The following is a 22,307-nucleotide window of genomic DNA, read 5'->3' as shown; positions in this document are numbered from 1 at the left end:
GGCTTAATCCCATGACCTATGAGATCATGACCTGAGCTGAAAACAAGAGTCTGACACTTAACCCACTGAGCCACCCAGGCACTCCCCTCCAGTGCTTTTCTTCTCTCTCTGTTATTGTTGATGGTAGTGGTAGTTTTATTTTCTTTTGTTTTCTATTCATGACAGGCTTTACTCAGATGCCAGTAAAAACTGGGCTGTATACAAAGAGGTGGATTTGAAAAAGCTCTGGACAGGGCACCTGGGTGGCTCAGTCGTTAAGCATCTGCCTTTGGCTCAGGTCATGATCCCAGGGTCCTGGGATCAAGCCCCACATCGGGCTCCCTGCTCCACGGGAAGCCTGCTTCTCCCTCTCCCACTGCCCCTGCTTGTGTTCCCTCTCTCACTGTGTCTCTCTCTGTCAAATAAAATCTTAAAAAAAAAAAGAAAAAGAAAGAAAGAAAGAAAAGAGAGAGAGAGAAAGAAAGGAGAGAGAGGGAAAGAAAGAAAGGAAAGAGAGAAAGAAAGGAAAGAGAGAGAAAGGAAAGAGAAAGAGAAAAGAAAGAAAGAGAGAAAGAGAGAGAGAAAGAAAGAAAGAGAGAGAGAGAGAGGGAGGGAGGGAGGGAGGGAGGGAGGAAGGAAGGAAGGAAGGAAGGAAGGAAGGAAGGAAGGAAGGAAGGAAGGAAGGAAAGGAAGGAAGGAAAAGAAAGAAAGAGAAGAAAAAGCTCTGGACACATGGATGAGGTTTTACCATAGGGTGATCTGGCTGAGCCAATTGGTTGAAGAACCCTCATTATCAATGTCTTCAGATCTTTCCTCTAGAACTGGCCATATTCTCTAAAGAAGCATCTTCCAGTCTCTTCCTGGGAGCTGGAAACCAGGCTACTAGTGTGGGGGAGAAGAGAGCTGGGAGTCTCAACCTTCAGCATGGAAACTTTCATTTACCTTTTTTTTCAGTGGATATTCCCACCCTCAATAGTGCATGACATTCCCCAGAGACTTGGAAAATACATCTTCAGTTTTCTGTTAGGATAAAGACTTGGAGGGGCGCCTGGGTAGCTCAGTTGGTTAAGCATCTGACTTTGGCTTGGGTCATGATCTCAAGAACCTGGGATTGTGCCCCGCATTGGGCTTCCCACTCAGCAGGAAGTCTGCTTCTCCCTCTCCCTCTGCCTCTAGCTCTTCCCCGGCTTGTGCTCTCTCTCTCAATTAATAACATCTTTAAAAAAAAAAAAGACTTGGAGGTCTGACTGATGAACAGATGCTCAAGAGTCCTCCAATTTTGACCCCACCATTCATTCTTGAGCCTTTCAGAAAGGCCCTGGGGTTGAATCTTGTCGTTTCTCAGCCACACTGCCAGCTTAGGATTTAGCTCTTTCAAGTTGGTTAAGTTGGTTATCTCTTCCTTCTACATTCTAGCTTCCAGATCTTGTTGCTATTTCTTCTATTCTTTGTAGTTATTGCCTCCTTTAATCCCATTATCATTTCACTAGAGTTTCCATGGGGATTAGAAATAAATGTATATTCAATCCATCATCTTTAACTAGAAGCCTGTAAAAATGTAAAATGTTTGATAAATGTTTTATATAATTCAGACTTTTTACAATATATTCTGTACATTTATTCCCATTCCCTTAAGCTTAAAGCACATTAGACTTTGTGAAAACGTACAAATAGCTTTGCTTTTATGCTCTATTGTCAGTTTACATCTATTATTTATTTGATACAGAATCCCAGATCAGAAAGACAAAGCTCCAAATATAATATTTCTATGAGAAATTACAGTTCATTTATGGTATTCTACTTCATGGCATGGCTTAGATACTTTGAAAAAGGAAGTCTATCTCAGATAATTTTACCAGAAAAGTAGTTTTTAATATTTTACCAGAAAAGTAGTTTTAATAATAATGGCTTTTTTCTAATGTTTTGTTTTTTGTTATGTTTAATATTGTATTTTATATGTTATGTTTAATGTTATGTTTTTTAAGTTATTAATAAAAGAAGAAAGAAAGGAAAGGCTAGGGGGAATTATCCAAAATGCTAACTAAAGGCTGTATTTGGGTGATTGGATTATGGGTGATTTCTCCTTTTAAGTTTGGCTATTGTTCAATTTTTCTGTAATGTGATATGACTTTTATGATAAAAACAAAAATTCAGTTAAGACAACACTAAAAAAAATAAGCTGCATTTTTATATAACTAACTTTATATCTTTGGGCCAGAATCTTTATGTGGGGACACATCTTCAGTGGGATCATATAAGTCAATAAGAAAATTAACTGATTTAGAGAAATGTCACTACGGACAGCTTTCCGTATGCACATTTCTTCGTTAAAGTCAAGTATGCCAGCATTTAACCAACATTTTCTTTGTTCCTTCGTTTTTCACATAAAGCTATAAATCTGAAACTTTTTAAATGTTATTTATAGTCAAATAAGAGATTTTTAAAAAGGAAACATTTTCTATTATAAAAAGAGGCTCATTTGATGTTAAGCAAAGTTCCTTAGATCATTTTCTCCATGAATGTTTTTAATACTGTTTATGAATTTTCTTTCTTCCAGCCGATACAAGAGTTACGGGAAGTTGTTCTTAATATTTTGCAAGACCCAAACAGAACGACAGAAGGTACTATTATTTTTGTATTTAAATTTACTCCCTCCAGCTGCTCAAGTAAAAGTCGTGGAGGAACACATAGGAGAGAAAAGAAAAGAATTTTAAGTCCCCTGAAATCCCTCTCACTTCTTGGTTTCCATAGCCTAGTTTTTTCAGCCATCATCATCAGCTGAATTATTTCTATTATTATAAGTAAATATACTGCTCAACACCAAACATAGGTTGTTTTCACAAGAGCGGCCTAGAGTAGGGTGTCTTGCTTCCCTGGAGTGCTAGGTGGGATAAGACAAGTAGCTCTTTCTCAGACAAGACTGAGACAGAAGGGAGAGATGCCTCTGTGTTATAACAACCCACCAGCACTCACACATCCAAATTCACATTATAGCCTTTAAAAACAGACTCCTGGGTGGCTCAGTCAGTTAAGCGTCTGCCTTTGGCTCGGGCCATGATCTCATGGTCCTGGGATCAAGCCCCATATTGGGCTCCCCGTGGAGCCTGCTTCTCCCTCTGCCTCTGCTGCTCCCCCTGCTTGTGTTCTCTCTCTCTCTCTCAAATAAATAAATAAAATCTTAAAAAAAAAAACAGCTGGAGCAGGAAAACCTTTTCACTTAGCTAACCATTGCTGTCATTGGTCAGGAACCTTTAGAAAACTCTTCTTTGAAAAATACTGTGCCAAATACAGTGAGTGGCCCACTATAATTGCTTATATTTGTTATATGAATGGAAAGAAAAAACAAGCTACTTTGAGAAAATAAAATAGATTATTTTTCTGATCTTAGAAGGTGACAGATGTTCTTCCTTTAAGACAGGTTGAACTTTGGGGAACAATCAAGTCATGTGGAATGATAGCTAACTAACCTATTACCTTTGGGAATAAGGTCACAGAGTAGATATACTCAGTGGTACTCTTATACTGGGAATGATGCTACTATTCAGATATTTGTTTATAATTCATGGCATTATTCTTCAGAGGGATAAGAAAAAAGACAGGAATCTATGCCTTTCCCACTTCTTGGCCCCCATTGACGTCTTTTAGGGTCTTAGCCTCCAGCCACAATATCTGCCTATCTCAGTCTAATTTCCTTCCCTTCCTTTTGGTTGCTGTGATTGAGCTATCATGTATATTATGTTAACACAAGACATTTTCTCGCCCACTGCCCAAGGTAATAGCCATGTGGTCATCCCTGGGTAGGCAGGGATTGGAAGGTTAAGTGAGTTAACCCTAGTGAGTCAAGGAAATTGACCCAAGGTATGGTATGAGGGTAAAAGAACAGTGACTAGTCCCTAAGGGAACCTCTCTCAAGAGCGAATAAGAGGTGGGGATGTGTTCAGAATGTTGAAAAGCTATCAAGGATCCATCTCAAGGGGCAAGAAGGCCCAAAGGCTGTCTGGAGGGCTGGTTAGAAGGATGGCCTGATGTAGCAGGGCATTGCTAGAAGGCTGGGCAGGAAAAACTATACCTCTCACTTCAAATCAGTTACTCTTTTTTAAATCGGGAAATCATTGTGTATATTGATTTTTCATTTTGTTGACTTTTAGTTTTAGTATTAAGTTGCTAAACCTTACTTTCCTTCTTGACCTTGCATACACAGGAGTTACCTCTGACTCTTCAGTTGCTGAGACAAATATAAGAGCAACAGAAGAACTGACCAATAAGACGGAATCTGAAAAGTCTTGTCTTTCTCTAAAAGAGGGAGAACAGGTTATAACAACACCCCAAATAACCAAGGCAGAACAGGATAATCATCCTGGTATCAAATTACAGATTGCCCCAATCCCTAGGTAAGCAAACTCTAAAGTAAGCTTTGTGTGTACGGGTCTAACTCAAGCCCTGTTCTCAGTTTCACTTCCACAGATTCAGAGTACCAGCAGTTTGTGGACACCCCTGCGTCATGTGAGGACCAGATGGTCTAATCCATCTTTGGCATTAAGGAAGGGAGCTGAGGGTGAGGGGAGGGTTGGAACCATTGACAGGAAGACCTGTGCCCTTTCTGTGCACACACACCATCACCCTCACAGCACTCCAAGGAGACCTGACCCGCCATGAGGAAGGTGGTGCTGGAGTTTGGAGCCAGGTCGGAATGGGTTTCCCCTCCCTCCTGGGTTTGGTCCTGCACTTACAGATCCCACCCGCCTTTCCTCCCAGGCCCTGAGGCAGGGACACAGAGTGCCAAGCAGGGGCAACCTCTGTAGCTGTAGGAGGGAAGGGACAGCGAATAACCCTATAAGAACAGGCTTCTCTTAATGAGCTATCTCATATATACGAGATAGAAGCTGCTCATTTTATTGAAAGTGTTTGGTGTTTGAATTAGTATAAGTTTAAGGCAGAATTCATAGGAACTGTGTCAGGTATCAGTGCCATTTCCCAAAACATTATATAACATCCGTCTCTGTTTGTGATCTTAAAAGAGAATTCCAAACAAAAGCACCACGACCACACAGTTCTATATTTTCGTTCCCTGTAAAGCACACCTGGGCCTCTTCCAGTCCTAAACCCCTCTCTCAGTCCTGGCTTTACAGCCAACTCATGGAAGGATGAAGGCCAGCAGGTGATCTGAAAACCACCTCTTTCTGGCTCTGGAATTTATTATGAGAGTTTTTAGCAGACTGGCCTGCTAGTTTTGCTTAGGCTAATGTAATCAGTGGGTTTGTGAGATGTAGACCAGATTCACTACATGGAAAGTTCTCTGCAAACTATCCTCAGGGCTACTTTTTATTGGAACACATTAAAGTTTACAAGGAAGATGCCCAGTTTGTTCCAGTTTCCATTTGTGTTTTGGTCCACCATCTTAAAAGATGTTTTTTTGATAATATTCTGTCAAAGCTAGAATCTTAGAACTCATTTGTCCAACCCCATTTGGTGTTAGGCCCAATTTCCTTAAAACCTATCAACTCTTTGAAAGTTTATGGAATAAACAAACACCAACTGCCAAGTATCAAATAAAAACCACACTTAACACTTCATTCAAAAAATCCCTGTGCTTATACCATACGAGAGCAGATGGACACCACCCAGTTCATTCTGACAATCAAGGAAAAGCCATCTTAGGACAAGAGCTGCTCTACACATACCCTTACGTCAACTTCCATTGAAGTGTCTACCGTGTTTTATTAGGACAGAAGTAAAAAACTCAGAATAATAAGAATTTCAAAAGAAGTTAAAAGATTCTGCATGCATCTTTCTGTCTCACAGAATAAGTGGAATGCCAGAAGTACAAGACATGAAGCTCATCACCCCTGTGCGGCGTTCAGCAAGGATTGAGCGAGCTGTGTCCCGCTACCCGGAAATGCTGCAGGGACACGATTTAGTAGTGGCTTCTCTTAACGAGCTGTTAGAAGTGGAAGAAACAGAGTGTTTTATATTCCGTAAAAATGAGGCTTTGCCTGTAACATTAGGGTTTAAAATCCTCGAGTCATAATTTCTCAGTCCCTTTTTTTTTTAAAGTGTTTCAGAGCCTCCACGAAACAAGAAATACCTTTGTCCAGGTGACCTGGACAAAACTATATAATGGGCAGGCAGACTGTGGGCTCTCAGGATTGAGTAATTCACTGGGCTTACTCTCAAATTTAATATGCCCACGGGACTGTCTTTGGTTTATTTAAGACTATAGTTTGCCACAGTTCTATAGTACATAAATTTTAAACTATTGAATATTCATCTACCACACAAGTATGGTAAAAATTTTCACTTTATTGACCTAATTTACTCTCAGTGTAGTTCTTTTTTACATCAGGAGGCTGGTACCACAGGATGATAGACTTTCCTTCCTGCATCCACCTTAGCAGAGAGGGCGAGTCCTCCCTGCCCCGACGAGTGGAGCTCAGAAGCTAGCCTTCCAGACCAGCTGCCATGTGACAGCCTGTCTGATCAAATCCCCCATTTTATGGGGCTGATGCTAGCCATGCTTTTGCTCAGAGATCCTAGATGCCTTTTATGTGCAAATCTGATTTCTGTCACAGTGTCCCTATAGATGAGGGGGCAATTCCCATCCTGTCTGTGCCAGGGCTTCTCCAATGAAATACAGTTCTGAACTAGCTTTTATATCCAAATCTAATTGTGCTTTTGTGCATTTGTTATTCAGAATGCTTCAAAGAAAAACAAAAGGGAGCAGGGAAGAGGGGAGGGGAGGGTCACTTGCTTCTTCACTTCAATTCTTTGCTACAGGACACCTGGCCTGAGAAGACAGTACAAGCCCCAGAGACTATTATAGGTTGCCTTTCCTTCCTCCTGGGCAACTGTTCTTGGAAAGGTAAAATTAGAATCATTATGTAAATATAATGTATAGAAAAACGTAGCCAACATATTGTGCATTTGATTGCATATTATGAATTTTTAAATTTTAGCTTTCTTAATATTTAAGTATTATCTAAAACAAAAAAATAAATTTTGTTCATTCCTGCTTATTCATTTATTTTTATTTATTATTATTATTTTTTTAAGATTGTATTTATTTGACAGCGAGAGAGGGAACACAAGCGGCAGGGAGAGAGAGGGAGAAGCAGACTCCCTGCTGAGCAGGGAGCCCGATGCGGGGCTCAATCCCAGGACTCTGGGATCACGACCCGAACCGAAGGCAGACGCCTAACGACAAAGCCACCCAGGTGCCCCTATTTTATTATTAAAAAAAAAAACAGTGATGATGGCTTGGCCTAGAGAATTAGGGGTTTGTCCAGGGAAACACTGTTAGGCAATCTTAAGAGGCCTCATAGGGAACATTCATTACCATGGAGAACTCATGTTGATCAAGGGTCTGACCATGATCCTCATCCAAAAACTAGATTTTATCACAATGAGGGAAGCACCATCTCTTTAGGTCAGGTTTATAATGACAAGGTTCATAAAACTGAGCTATAAAACCATAAAGTTAATATACTAATTTTCAATAAGAATAGACGGTCACCATGACCAAAATGCAGGAATCCACACAGCCAGCTCTTTCCTTCCCTTTGGACAGACTCCCTTTACCTGCGATGCCAAACAATGCCCAGGGATTTGCTGAGAGATCATAAAATCTGAAAGCCAGTTTCTGTCGGTTGCTAGGGGAAAAGTCCTATACACACAAACAATAGTGCAGGACACTGTTATTTAGTGCTTCCTCTGGCTGTGTCTGTGCATCTTATCTCACTACATCTTCACAATAGCCTTCTGACCTACGTATGGAGACGCTAGTTAGACGGTCGACGATAGGGCTGAAATCTCAGACTCAGGGTTGTCTAGCGCCAAGTCCAGAGCTTTCAATCCCCACCTCTACTCCATGTAAGGAAATGCGGAGTAGGAAGGTGATAAGGAAGAACTTCTTGAACTATTCCCATTTACCAAACAGGAATTGCTGTGAGAGCCAGAGTGCTGTCATTTATTCTACAAATGAGGTGACTTGATCACAGTTTTTACCACCAGGCGCTAACCCATGGATGATGCTTCTATTCCCTTCCTTTCTGACTGCTCAGGGCTGGATGCCAGAATTAGGGTATCGATTCAGCTGCTGTAACTAGTCCCAAAGGGAAATGGGTCTCTCTTACATCAGCAGTTCAAGTGAAACTGTCCAGTGTTTGGTGCCAGGCCCAGGCCACGTCTGTCCTGTGGTTCTACTATCCCCGGGGTACAGCCTCGTCCACATGGCCAGGGATGCCTCCCAACCAATGTCACATTCCAGCCACAGGGATCCGGGAAGAGAGGAGGTAGAAGACATGCCCCTCTCCTTTTAAGGTTACAGCTTGGTCATTGGACATATTATTTCTACTTAGGATTGTGGGGCCACTGGGCACATGCACTTATCTTCAAAGAAGGCTGGGAAACGTATTTTGGGTGGCCACATGCCCAACTAAAAATTCTTCCAGAAATGGACTATCAGTATCTACTACAGTCTTGGGAATAATGAAGTTCATTTCCAACTAAAGTATAGGTAAATGAGTACAGAGGTTGAACAGCCCCCTGACAGAAGTATTTTCCACCTTACCATGCCCCAGCTGACTTCCTACGAGCTTAGCAGAGTTCTAATCCAAAGTTTTCTAGTCTTTCCCCCACATCCTCTTGTCTTACAATCTACCTTTGTCCCCCCCCCCTTTTTCCCCTGCAGTGTAATAATAAGCCAGGTGACATAGTTCACTCAGTAAAACAGGACACCGTAGATGCCAGAGATGCAGCGATGAGCTGTGTGACCTGGCCCTATGAAGCCAAGAGTCTAGGGGGGACACAAATGTATGAAAATGCAATAATCCCCAGAAAGTGAGGTCCCTAGGATGGGACGAACAGAAGGATCGGATCCAGTCAGGGAGGTGGAGAGGCCCCTCGAGTCTGAGGCAAGAGCAGGTTTAACAGGAGAAGAGGGAGGGGATGCTTAAGGCAGAAGGAAAAAGCATGCCACCGCATCCCCCTCCCCCTCCCTCACTCTTCCTCAGACCTGAAGAGTTCTTCTGGTGGCTATTCATCCCCCAGCCCTCTCTGCATTCTCACTACCCTAGCAGGGAATTCTAATGGTTGATTTCTGTAGTATTAGCTACTGCACCGTATTTCAGCATCTTTCCAGAAAAGCATGGGCCCTAGGGTCTGAGCAATTTTCCTGATAAAATTCTACCCTCTAGCCCTTGAACAAGAATGTAGTGTTTGAAGACACAAGGCCAGGGATACCTGGTCTCTGCCTGGAGAAGCTCCTTTACAGACTCAGGCCCAAAAGTCAACCCAGGAAGAAGAGCAAACAGTCTTAGCAGCACCAGACCTGCAAGCTTCTGAAACTCTTTCAGTACATGGCCCGTCGTCCCTTATTTATCCTCAGATATTCCAAATGTTTCCCTTGATTATCCACAGAAAGCGAAACTAGCGAACTCTTTCACAGATCTGTTCCTTTGAGAGTTGGTTTTGTCATTTCAGTTACATAGGTATATTCATTCTAAGCCTCTAGATAATACCAGATGATGCTACCAACAGAAAAAACAGGAGCTGGAGAAGTGAATTCAAATCAGTAACCTCAGAACAATGAAGGGCATGGGCTTAGTGCCACAGAGCAGCTCCTGCCAAAATAAAGTACCAAGTCTTTAAGTCATGAGTATGACTTTGTATATGTTTTTTAATGCATGTATACACCAAGCTCAAAGATGTTTGGGCTATCTCATTTACTGTCTTTCATAGTGACCTGGAAAGAACAGTCAATGAAGTCATCTACGGCCAATCGAGTATTATTGTTATTACTAGTAACAGAATCAAAATGCACAAAAATACTATTTTTAAGAAATGTGTAGAAATAAAACTGGATATGAATGGTGATGTAGCTCAGGGGAACTGGGTAAAATAATTCCACTTGTTACACCCATTTTTAAATGGTTCAAAGGCCACAGGGGTGTCTTCTAGGATGATGACAATACTCCCTCCTCCCTAAAAGACATGTTCTTGGGCTCCAAGTCTGTTACATTTAGATTTCAATATGATTGCTTTTTCTCTCTTCCATACTTTTCCATTTATCTGAAAACTATCTCAGGTAGAAGACAACCATGATGTCAGCCCATGTCCAGGGTTCAGTCAACCTCAGTGCAGCTTTCCTGGTCCTCATCCCTCTCTTTGCCCTCAGCCTTTTAAGAAACAAAGAAAGCTAGTTATGGAATCCGTCCTCCTGAGCTCACACAATGGCTCCCACCCCGGGGTAGAGAATGTGCCAGAATGCCCTGGTCTGGTCTGGGATGGAGATGAGGGGTAGAGAAATCAAACCACACACATCCCCAGAGGACCCAGAGTTCCTGATAGGAATGTGTCCAGCCCTCTGGTGGGTTGAGATGGAAACATAGTTGCAGACCACTGATAAAAGATTGTTAATGTGCTTGAATTGTGAGCTTCTCCTAGGCAGGAGTAAAGAAGCTTACCATTCAGTTTCTAAATTACCTGGCATGCAGGAGGCACTCAGTAAACACTGAAAAAATGCACACCGAGCCTGGCACCACCCAGCAAAAGGAAGGCTATGAGATGAACATTTTAAAAATCAAGCCCCAGGAAGCCGCATGCAGGGTTCCGGGATGCAGAACCAGGCTAGGAGCCAAGTCTGCCACTCATGAAAGCTGGAGTGTCCACTCACAGGGGGACCACGCAGCACAAAGGGACAAAGGAGCTGAAGCAGAGCCCCTACTCATTGTGTTTATAAAGGCTGTCTAGAGAGGAATCCTAGCTTGGAAGAGCACGTGTTCTGCAGCTTCTTCCAGAGTGGGAATGGATTTGTCAGACGAATCAGCCAAAAGTGGTCTGGAGAGGTGGAAGGCACCAGCTAGCCTCTGCTGAACAAAACCTGTGAATCTGGGCTTAGAGCCGGGGCTTCCCAGCCCTAGGGGACCCAATGCCCCATTTTAAAAACAAATATTTTAATTTCCTCTTTTCTCTCCTGAATTGAAATTCATAGATGATATAGTTATTCTCTCTATAATTTTAAAAATCAATGTAATACTATAACATAGGAGAAATACAAAGAAAAGCAATTTGTGATAAAATTTCGACATAAATACTCAGGGATGATTACACTTGAAGACAAGATGCCTCCTCGGTTGAATACCATTCCATTGGGAACCCCTACTCTAGCCCAGGGTAGCCCCAGGTGGCTGAGCTCCCCCAGCACAAGGCAGCTGGCTCCTCCCAGCTCTACTGTGGTTGGAAGCAACCCACCACCTCCTAGCAACTCACCCTCTGGCTGTAGAAGCGGGGGCAGGAGAAGGGATCAAGTTTGGCTCATTCTTGCTCCACAAATGACTCATGGGGCATCTGCAGAGACACATGCAGGTGGAGATGGAGCAGCTCCTTCAGTGTCGAGGCTTTCTGGAAGCCCTTGATTATGCATAGACAACAACACCCCACCACCACCACCACTTCACTCCACCCACAGCTGCCAGCTTCTTGTCCAATGATGCTGCAGAAGAGGAAGCCCAGGAGGGTCAGCCAGAGAAGGAAGGTTCTGGCAAATGGACATCACTTTCTCAAAAATCCCAGGTCAGCATGGTTGGGTAAATCGCAGGTTTCTTTACATGTTTCAGTTTGGTGCTCAGGTTGCTTTTTCTTCACCTGTCTGGTCACTACTTTAGCAACAATGTCTAACTAGGCTTTGGACCCCCCAGTTTTGCCAACAGGAATTCTCCAGCCCTGCTCATCTAAAAACCTAGCCATGAGAGGAGGCTGCACGCTGAGAGCTCACTTCCCCGCTTGCCAGTGTGTGGCAGTGTGGTGCAGGGGACAGAGCATGTCCCCAGTTCTTCAAGAGCACTGGGTTCCAATCCTGACTCTGCAGTCTACTAGCAGTGACAGCAAGGTACTTAGGTTCTCTGCACTTCCATTTCACCAATGGTACGATGAAGATTTAAAAAAAAAAAAACTCTGGTGGGTTATACTGAGCATTAAGCAAAATTACTTAAAAACAAAATAAATAAAAGGCACCTAGCCAATGCAGGAAACCCAGGAGACACTCAGAAAATGGTTTTTGCCTCTCAAGCATCTGGAAGGCAGCTGAGAGTGGCAAGAAAAGCAGGAGGCAAGGAGCCCCGGAGAATTCTTTCAAGTCCAGATCCTTGACATGAGACTCCATGTTACAAGATGAAAATACTGACACTTCATTGGGAGAACTGACACGCGTGCTCAGGCACGCGCTGCAGTGACGGCTCCCGCTAACCCAGTGACATCATCACCCCCTCCACCTCCCTGCCCTTGACCCAGGAGCGGGTGCAGGTGTTCAGAGGAAAGCCAGCTGAGGCATTTACTGTATCATCTACTGCTTCATCCATTTCTTCTGAAGTCACTATGTTAACTGAGGGGAGAGGTACTGCAGCCTTCCTCCTAGCATCTGATATCCTCTCTACTAAGGAAATACTGAGTTAAGGTGGTCTCAGTTTAAAGCAGGTGTGAAGGCTGGACAGGAAGAAAACTTCCCAGCTGCAGCATCTTATCTCTAGCACTGCAACTCCTCTTAGGTCGCCCACAGTTCCCTGCAAGGCTTGGACCACTTGCACCTGGCGGTGGGAGACTGGGTCTGGTGACCTCGAAAGCTCTTGGCGGGGCTGGGGACCAGAGGGTCCTTCTGGGGCAGAGGGTGAGGGATGCCAGGGAGGCTCTGCAGGGACTCACCAGTTCCAGGGCCGCCCGATGTGGCGAGCCTAGCGGGTAGCGCAGGAAGCTGAGGCAGGCGGCAGTGTAGAGGTCTGCGTAGCCCATCAGCTGGCTGGAGGAGAGCGTCTGGCGGAAGCCGCAGCGGAACAGGCTGCTCATCATGCTGTAGCACAGGTCCAGCTCCCGGGTGACTCTCTGGCAGAGGAGAGAGCCCATCCCACCTGGACCTGCATCACCCACAGCCAATCCTACACTGCTGGGGCCAGGCCCCGCTCTGCCCTCCCTGGGTCTATCACCCCAGGAACTTGGGGCCTTTGCCCCTGGTAGGGAAGGAGCTGTGTTCTTTAAACCCAGAGGTGGCGCCGGGTGTTTTGGGAGGTGAGGCAGCTCTGCATTTTGCCCCGGGCCCCCCTTCCCTGCTTTCCTCACAGTTACCTGCCTGGACCTGGAGAGTGACCACCCAGACCAAACCCTCAGCTTAATGCAGCTTCTGATGCTCCGACAGAGAGCCTCTGCAGAGGCCCATGCACCCGACCCCACGCCTGCCCACTTCACAGGCCCCCACCTCATCACTAGGCCTTGCTTTCAGCGTCTAGAGAACTGGTCCGGACATTTACACCCAGAGTGACCAAAAGCATGCTATTTCCCCTCACTGAGCCTCCATTTTCTCATCTGTAAAATAAAGGTAACTGTCGCTGCCCAGCCTACTTCTCAGGGCTATGGAAGGATCAAATAGCATGCAAGGGCTTTATACCCTCCAAAGGCTCTGCAGAGATCCTTCATTATTGGGCCCAGCTGGCTCTGTGCATGCCAAATGGCCTGAATCCCGCTGACACGGCCTCCGGGATTCTCCCAGCTTTGGGGGCTGGTCAGAGGTGCCACGGGGCGTTTTCCTTCCTCCTTTTCCCAGGACCCATCAGCTCATTGGCCCTAAATCCCTCTTCTGGGGCGGCTCATCTAGCTTCTCCCAGACGCTGATCACAGCTGGCTAGTCAGTCACATGACCCAACCCGACAAGCCCGCACATCTCAAGGAGGGTTAATGGAGATTGAGAGACACGCCACAAATCACCCCACAGGCTAAACTCAGCCCTTCTGCGGCAGTGCTCTGCTGTCATTTGGAACATGGGCCAGCAGAGGGCGCTGGCAGACAAGGACAGGTGGCTCTGCGGAGGTTGGGGAAAATCACAACACTGGGCTCAGGCACCTGGGACGGAAGCAGATGGGGCAGGCAGCCTGGAGGCCCACACCCCACCCCCAACCCCCGCGGGTGAGGGTCTCCTCCTCGCTCAGCACTCACTCTTACCTGAATCTCCCTCTTGGTGGAGTTGATGACTTGCAGCCCATAACTGCTCCCATCCATGTGCCTGGTGCAAAAATGGCCACATGACCCAGGAGAAAATGAACAGGGCCTGCAAGCTCCAGGCACAACCTCCCTAGGCCCCATGGGGGTCAGAGGGCACTCCACGGGCACCCAGGGAGGGTGCTGGGCTGGGTGTGTGCACATGTGTGTGAAAGGACAGGCCTCCTGAGTCCATGCTGAGTGGGTAAGGAGGAAGGACCTAGAGGTCACAGTGTGACCCAAGGGGGTCAGAGGGATCCCAAAACCCAGTTTACTAGGGAAGGCCAGCCTGGAACAGATCTTGATTTCCTGACTACTGACCAGGACCCTCCATCCCTCTCCCCGCTGTGGGCAGGGCTCTCACTGGTACAGTTCTGCCAGGCGCACATCCAGTCTCTTCAGCTCCTCCATCCACTCTGAAAAGTCAACAGGAGACAGCGAGGGGTGAGTGGCAGCCCCACCTTCCTTTGTCTGCCCCAAGCCTAGCTCAGCCATGTGGTGAGGCTAGAGGTCACCAGGGGTCTACACACCCCAAGCTGTGTGCATAACATCCTTCACCCCTTCCTTACATCAAGTGAAGCTCCACCCAGAGCAGAGCAGTTACAGCAAAGGTCTTGTGGGACAGGTGAGGAAGCCGGTCAGGGAGTCAGGTGACCCACCCATGGTCACATGGTAATGACTCAGACCCAGCTCTTAGAACAAACCTGAATTGTTTGGGCTCAAAGCCACTCCTGACCCCGAGGATACAAGTCATTCCCAGGTGGGGGAGTGGACCTTCCACTCTCTAAGAGTCCTCAGGTGAATAAGGAGGGTAGAGTCAGGTGAGGAAGGAGGCCTCGGACTACAGAAACACCACAGTATTCTGGAGTCAGCAGATAGGAATTTGAGTCGGCCTTGCCCTTTCTGGCTGTGTGACTTTGGGCAAGCTGCTTAACCTCTCTGGATCTCTGTTTCCTCATGGATAAAGTAGTTCCGCTCTCGTAAACCACAGAGTGGACAGTATTATTATGGTCACTACTAACCCCAACAGGAAAGAGGGCAAGATGGTGAAGGGGCAGGCCTCTGCACTAGTGGCCAGCGCCCCCCTTCCTGGTCCTGACCCCTCCACAGCTCACCCTTCTCTTGGGCCCAGATGCCCGGCTCCCGGGACAGCTCAGGAACCACCAGGCAAGTCCGCCAGCACTGCCGCTTCTTAGACTTGAGGATGTCCCCAAAGATGTGGTCCTCGATGTACAGGACATCCTTCCCCTGCACCCTGAGCAGCTCGCACACCACATCTGAAGAGCCTGCCCCCCATGGGAGGACAGGCTTGCTCACAGCCCCTCCTGCCTGGTCGGCAGGTTGGGGCCATGGGCTCCTAGTCGAGGTAGGGTGCCTGTGGAGGCAAGGGGGCGAGGTGGGAGCTGGTACCTCCAGAGTAAACCACACAGTGGTGGTGGGGCCCCGTGTAGGTGCCCATGGGGAGCTTGCCCGAGTCCTGGAGGGGCAGAGGGGCACCCTGGTCAGAGAGAGCAGGGGGCTGGGAGCGGCAGGGGTAGCCATGGGGGCGTGGGAGGACGGAGGTGAGAGCGAGCCCTGAAGGAGGCCCCTGGGTCCCTGTCTCCAGGGACAGACAGAGCAGCAGAGAGGGAGCTGCCAAGGGCAGGTCCAGCCTCAGGGGCGGGCTCCCTGACAACATGGCCCTCCTGGTCAGGGTGGATGGGGCCTCAGCCCCCACCATTACTGTGTTGACCTGTCTCAGCACCATTCCCTCAACAAAGAAGCGGGGCTTCTGTGTGTCTACCACAATCAGGTCTAAGTAGGACCTCCAGGGCCTGTCGGAGGCCTCAGTCTGTGGACAGGCGTGGGAGAGCACGTGCAGACACACACACGCAGTCTGGGACATCTGACCCTGACACATGGCCCAGCTCCTCCCTGGTCCCCCACCCCCTGGCCTGCCTTGCTTGGCGGGAGTACCAGCCCAGGTTCAGCCACGCTCTGCACTGTGAAAGTTTGCCAGGGCTCAAGTCACAAGCCAGCCACGCACCCTGGTCCTGACTCCCAGCCCTGCGGTGCCTCTGGCTCCCCAGCATCCTTGGCCCTGACCATCCTAGCACAAGGAAGTGCTCAAAAGGTATGTGTGGAGGCAGGTGTTGGATACTGTGTGGGCTCTCACATCAGCCTCCAGAGCTCCTCAGAGCGCTCGGGCAGAGACCCAGGGACAGAGGATCTGAGCGCAGTGGCTGAGTTCGAGCCCTGCTCACCCATTTGCCTGCCAGTGACTCCTGGTCGCACGCGGTGCCACAGGGTGGGTCACACACTCCCCTTCCCTGGGTCTGCCACAGCCTGACCCCACCCCCTTGCACCTCACTGAGCCCCTCCCCAAACATCTGATTGCCTCTTCATGGCCTCCTCCAAGGCTCTAAGTGGCCTTCCCCCCCGGCCAAGGGCCTCCCTTGGCCTGGCTGAGGTCACTGACCTCCCACCCCCTGCTCTCTCTGACCATCTCCAGCGAGGCCCATGCATGGGAAAAGCCCCCTCCCACACTTAGTTCCTCCTCAAGGGGAAGGCCGGACATGAGAGAGGCCCTCAGCACTGTGGCCTGGCCTGGCCCTCCTGCCTTTGGCACAGCCCACCCCAGCCAGGCACGTGGCACTCACCTCACCAATTCCAAACAGGTAGGTCATGATGGCCTGGCAAAGACAGGGCAAGGGTCAGGGCACCCAGCTGGGCTGGGCCAGGGGCCACTGCCTGCCTCCTCCCTCACCCCACTTCACAGGACACACTGGGGACCACAGGAGCTATGTGGTGAGAAATTGCTCACTCCACTGAGACCTTAAAATGCCAAGAAATGGAACCCAAAATGCCAACCAGACAGGGAGGGTAGTAGGGTCTTGGCTCCTCCAGACCCCTCACTGTTTATACAGTTTCCTCCAGCGGCCAGAAAGGAGTCAGTTCTCTGGGCTCTGATGGCCGAGCCCCCCCCCCCCCATCCACACACTCACATCCGTGTAGTTGTAGCTGCTGTTGGCGGCCAGAAACACTTTCCCAACCTCCTTCGTCTTGCCCAGCAGGATGGGGATGCGCACCTGGAACAGAGGTAGACATCACTTCCAGGGGTGGGGCCTCCCCCAACTGCCCTGGGATCCCTTTCTCGGCTCTCGGCCTCCCAGGCACGGGGCTCCAGGCCAGGCAGGAAAGTCTGTGAGCAAGGCTAGGCTACAGAGCTCTGTCCACATCTTGAGGAGGGAGGCAGGGACATGGCCCTACTGCCCTGGGGAGGAGGGGGACAAAGAGACAGGCCTGGTCATGACCCACTCACATCCTTCTCCACGTATTTGTACAAGTCCTCCAGGGTCTTCTCCTTCAGATAGCCCTGCAGGCGGGAGCAGAACTGTGTGTGTGTGTGTGTGTGTGTGTGTGTGTGTGTGTGTGTGTGTGCACGCGTGCGACCAACCTGCCCGCATGTCTGGGTCCAAGATGCAGGGAGCCCAGACCACAGTCCTCAGCAGGCAGAGGAGTGGAAACTCTATGGGGGCTGGAGCCCTCAGGGCTGGCCCAGCAGAGCTGAGGGCAGACAAGTCAGGGGTCCTGGGGTCCCAGCCCTCACCGACTGGTGGACATTATCCATGGCATCATTCACGTCTGGGAAGAGGCTTCAGAAGGACATGAAGACGTTCCCATGCTGATAGCCAGTGTCACAGCTGGGGCAGGCCGAGAGGACAGAGAAGCCAATAAGGGGGCCTGAGGTGACCACCAAACCTGGACCCTATATCAGAGTCAGCCCTCGAACCACACACTGAGTTTATGTCCCAGCTATGCTGGAAGGGGCGTCACCCTGTGGTGGGTCATCCCTTGGGGGGGCACCAGTTACAAGGTCGGGGGGGGCCCCCCTGCAGTGAAAGCCTTCCCACTGAGCTCCTAGAGCCCCTCAGGAGGGGTCTGTGCTCCTTGGCAGGGACCCCAGTTCAGGGCTTGGGCCCTGGGCAGCGGCAATGTCCTGTTGGTCACCCAGGGCTGGACAGGGCATGGGACGCAATTGGTGTCACGGGAGCAGCCTGAGAAGGAGTCCACCAGGCAAGCATACAGGTAGGTTTCTCAGGGGGAGAGGCCAGTCAGGTCGCTGGCCCAGGGACCCAGGCAGCAGCCCACCCAGGCCAGAGCGGGGCGCCCCGAGGACCACCTCCCCACACCCGCTATCCAGCCCTCACCAGGCAGGTTGAAAAGTGTGTTGAGGATGTGGAACCTCTGCAGGTCGTCCCTCTGAATGAACTTGCTGGGGTAGAAGCTCCAGATCTCTGCCCTGGGGAGGGAGTGGGCTGGGTGCAGGCAATGTGCCCTCCCTAGCGCCTCCTGGCGGCCCATCCAAGCCCTGCCATTCCTTCCCACCCATCCCCCCACCCCCACCCCTGCTCGCTCTCTCTTATCCAGCTGGCATTGTTGAGCCTCTGCTGTGTGCCTGAGTCTCTCCTCCCCCCGCCCCCCAGCATCCTTGCCCTCCACACCTTGTCCCTTACTCCGAGAGGAAGGCGAAGCCATGGGTGCCCAGCAGCATGTTCCCCTGGGTGTCCACCTTCAGCAGTTTCCCATAGAGCACGTCAAACACCAGCCCCCTGGGGAGAGAGTGCAGAGGCTATGGGTGGGGGTGCCAGGGCTCACAACGGGCCACAGCCTCCCACCCCAGCCGGCTCCCGCACCTGGTGGGGAAGGAAGGGTCGTAGGTGTAACGCGGCATCTCGTGTGGGTACCCAGTGCACACCAGGCGCTCCAGCAGTAACTCAAAGGCCAGTGCCTCATACACTGGGGACTTGTAGGCTGCGGGAACCCAGCAGAACCAGCTGGTTGGTGCCTGCCCGCTGCTCCCCCAGCCCCAGACACCCTGCCCCCTCCCTCCCTACCAGCCAGGGTGTAGTCCATGTCAAAGCCAAAGCAGTGAACCTTCCCCAGCACCAAGCTGCGGTTGACAAAACTCCTGGAGAGGCGGGGAGAAGACTGTTGGAATCAGCCCCCAGCTCCCCAAGCCTTGTTGGGTCTCAGTGTGTCTGAGCACGTGCGGGTGGGCATGTGTACGGGTGCGCAGGGAGCCTCAGAGAAGTGCCTCACCATGCAGGAGTGTGCCCTGGGTGACCCTGGGAGGGAGGATGCCCGATTGTCAGCGGGGTGGTCACTTTCCTGAGGGGAGTCACTGTGTCCAAGTTCAGAGCTGATGTGTTTGTCACAAATAGGCAGTGCTTGTCCCCAGGTGGGAGGGAAGTGAAGGGCACTCCCTCCCTGCCTGAGTGTATATTGTCAGTGTTTCCATCTGACAGGCCACTGCCCACCTAGAGAGAAGGGTCCCCTTGCTAGCCAGGTGTGTGTCAGCGTTTTGAGTGTCACCCTATCTGTGCATTTAAAGGGGTCACTCTTGAGGCTGCTGTGTTGTGAGGAGTATGTCAGGAAGTGGGGTGTTTACAGGCTGAGGTGCCCCCGATCCCCACCCCAAGTGCCCCTCTCACTCCTTGGTGCCAGTCCTGCCCCAGGCCTTGAAAGGAGACCAAGCCTTGCAGCGCCCCTGGGGGCTCCCTTTGCTCTCCCCTGTCCACACTGCCCATTGCCACGAGGAGTGAGCAGGAGGCAGGAGGTCCTTCCCCAGCCACCTGCTCACTATCAGTGGGACCCAGCAGCTTCCTTATCCCTCAAACACTTCGGACACCACTGACCAGCTACCCCACCCTGGGCTCCCATTCATCCATATTAGCCTCTGGTATCCCCTCCCTTCTTCAGAAAAGAAAGCAGTTATGATTGGGAAGAACAATTCATGTCTATTGACATACTATGTCACCTCCGTTTCTAGGGCTTATGCCTCCAAGGAGTTCAACCACCTGGAACACTTCAACCCTGGATGAAGCAGAGAGGGGCTACAAGGCAGGAGACTCGTGTACTTCAAAAAATAAGTCTTTAATAAATACACAAAGAACTCAGGGCTCTTGCTTTGTGCACAATTCTAACACACTTAGTTATCAATTCTCCCAGCCCAAGGCCACTTAAAGAAGTAATTGCTCAGAAGCATGCCGAGAGCTCTAAGAAGTGGCAGGTGAGCAGAATCAGAATCAGCAAAAGCACAAAAATGAGTATCAGAAGCAGAGCAAACAGAGCATTTAGTGTCAAGCTGCAGAGAGCCCTGGGAGCCCACAACGCTGGTCTTACAACAAAGCACTATGGTGGCCATTTAGAACTTTGACCTGGATCATCCGAAAAGACATATGATGTGCATGTCCTCTTTTAGCAAGGAAGACAAGTTTACGATGCACTTAAAAAAATTTTCTCTCTAAAATGACTAAACTAAATGCAATTAGGCACTCTTAAAGGGATAAAAATTATCTGGAAAAAAAGGTATTTCAATGGACTAGTTCTTTCCTTGGCAATGCCAGATGAACAATATTAGAATGATGAAGCAAGAATATGGAGACTCAGGAGCTAAATTCCCTCACTGGGTGGATCTGCATGGATGGATGGATGGATGGATGGATGGATGGATGGATGGATGGACAGAGAGATGGACAGTGGGATGGATGGATGTGTGGACGGATGGATGTTTGGATAAATGAGTGGGTGAATGGGTGGGTGGATGGATGGATGGATGAACAGACAATTAGATTAGCAGATGAATGGACAGATGGATGGACCATAAATGACAGGCTTTATTGAGAGAGTCAGAGGAATATCAAACTTCAGAAATCAGGTGCATTTCCAGAGTCTCTTTTCACTCATTATCCTGTGCTTTCTGCTCATGTTGGGTCAACCTTTTAAAAAGCGCCCTTTCTGGGGCACCTGGGTGGCTCAGTCAGTTGGGCATTCAGCTCTTGATTTCAGCTCAGGTCTTGATCTCCGGGTCATGAGATCAAGCCCCGCATCAGGCCCTGCCTCAGGCTCCACGCTGGGCGTGGAGTCTGCTTGAGATTCTCGCTCCCTCTCCCTCCGCACCTCCCCCTGCTCATGCTCTCTCCCTCTATCTCTGTAGATAAATAAATACAATCTTTAAAAAAATAAAAAATAACAAGCGCCCTTTCCCCTATTGCATGGTTCCTATGTAGTCAGACATAAAGACAGGCGTGGCGGGGACGGGTACCTGGTTATAGGAGATCACTGGGAAGTTCCTAGCCCTCCCACTGGGAGTTATCATGGCAAAACTTACTTTTCCTATAGCCGAACTTGGGTTTCCTTCCCAAGCTTCCCTTTCACGTGAGGACAGGAAGGCCATCCAGTGATGTCCAGGTACACTCTGTCACTTCAGCCCTCTCTCGGGCCACTTCTCCAAGTGCGCTCCCAGCTATCTCGTGGGGTTGATTGAACAATGTGGGGCTTATGCCTGGTCGTGCTGGTAGTTGGTAGCCATTGTCATCCATCATTTCTCAGTGGGGCCTGCGGTGACCTGTGCTGGCCCAGCTGGGAGCCAGCACCTCCTAGCCTGCTGCCATCTGCTGAGGTGGCCAGTCTCTGCTCCCATCCCAGGGTACGGAGAGCCCCTTGGCTCACGGCAGGTCCAGACGGGGAGGGACCTCGGGCTGTCCCAGGACCCTCTTGACCCCGACCCTGGTGCCACTGTCACACTTGTGAAGCTTGCTGCATTTCAGAGTCCCTTCAGGAAGAGATTTGTCACAGTAACAGTAGAAGAATCCTTGCATTGCTTACCATGAGCCGGGCCTCAGAACAACCCCATGAGACCGGCCTCCCACTATTGTGAATTTACAGATGACCAGACAGAGGCACCAAGGGGTTTAGCATCTTGCCCAGAGTTACAAAACTAATAATCAGTAGAGCAAGGACCGCACCCAGGGGCCAGGCACCAACATCTGTGCTGCGGTCCCCACCAATGTTCTTACAACAGCGTGCCAGTCAGGGCTTCTCGAACTGTGAGGTGCATAGGAATCACCTGGGGTCTGGTTAAATGAGCTTCTGATTCAGCAGGGTGGGGTGCAGCCCAAGATTTTACATTTCTTTTTTTTTATTTATTTATTTGAGAAAGCGAGAATGAGAGAGAGAGAGAGAGAGTACATGAGATGGGGGAGGGTTAGAGGGAGAAGCAGGCTCCTTGCTGAGCAGGGACCCTGATGCGGGACTCGATCCCGGGACTCCAGGATCATGACCTGAGCCGAAGGCAGTCGCTTAACCAACTGAGCCACCCAGGCGCCCCAAGATTTTACATTTCTAACAAGTGCCCAGATCATCACCGGCACGACGGCACGCCGCCGCCCTGCACCACCGCTGAGTGGCAAATGTGGAGCATGAGTCTGCATGCGCCAATCACCTGGGGAGCTATAAACCTTCTGACGAGGGAAAAGCTGCCAGGCAAG

The 22,307-nt window shown here is 49.4% G+C and overlaps 2 protein-coding genes across 3 annotated transcripts in view; one reads left to right on the top strand and one right to left on the bottom strand.

The window, feature by feature from the left end:
- CKAP2L (cytoskeleton associated protein 2L) overlaps positions 1-6,880 on the top strand; it is a 30,952-nt gene extending 24,072 nt beyond the window's left edge. Inside the window, exons 7-10 of one of the 2 annotated variants that reach the window (XM_088026423.1) lie at positions 2,537-2,600; positions 4,181-4,370; positions 4,743-4,831; positions 5,778-6,880. In XM_088026423.1, the coding sequence (XP_087882549.1) occupies positions 2,537-2,600; positions 4,181-4,370; positions 4,743-4,831; positions 5,778-6,007 (573 nt within the window). In that variant the 3' untranslated portion in view covers positions 6,008-6,880. The remainder of the gene's footprint in view (positions 1-2,536; positions 2,601-4,180; positions 4,371-4,742; positions 4,832-5,777) is intronic. The other variant, XM_028122493.1, reaches the window with a different exon arrangement.
- Positions 6,881-8,695: 1,815 nt separating this feature from the next.
- NT5DC4 (5'-nucleotidase domain containing 4) lies at positions 8,696-21,638 on the bottom strand. The gene is given in 17 exon segments (XM_028122383.1): positions 8,696-8,770; positions 11,245-11,322; positions 13,960-14,020; positions 14,360-14,411; positions 15,111-15,281; positions 15,406-15,472; positions 15,719-15,826; positions 16,635-16,667; positions 16,980-17,063; positions 17,297-17,350; positions 17,585-17,678; positions 18,014-18,071; positions 18,186-18,277; positions 18,492-18,587; positions 18,672-18,789; positions 18,873-18,946; positions 21,490-21,638. Coding segments are annotated over 17 exon segments (1,464 nt in total).
- Between the last annotated feature and the right edge of the window lie 669 nt (positions 21,639-22,307).

This window comes from Eumetopias jubatus, unplaced genomic scaffold, assembly GCF_037043125.1.
Source record: "Eumetopias jubatus isolate StellerSeaLion01/CBP00866 unplaced genomic scaffold, mEumJub1_p1.0 scaffold_9, whole genome shotgun sequence".
In the NCBI taxonomy this organism is placed as follows: domain Eukaryota; kingdom Metazoa; phylum Chordata; class Mammalia; order Carnivora; family Otariidae; genus Eumetopias; species Eumetopias jubatus.
The sequence above is the reverse complement of the archived record's forward strand: the minus strand, read 5'-3'. Positions and strand labels throughout refer to the sequence as shown.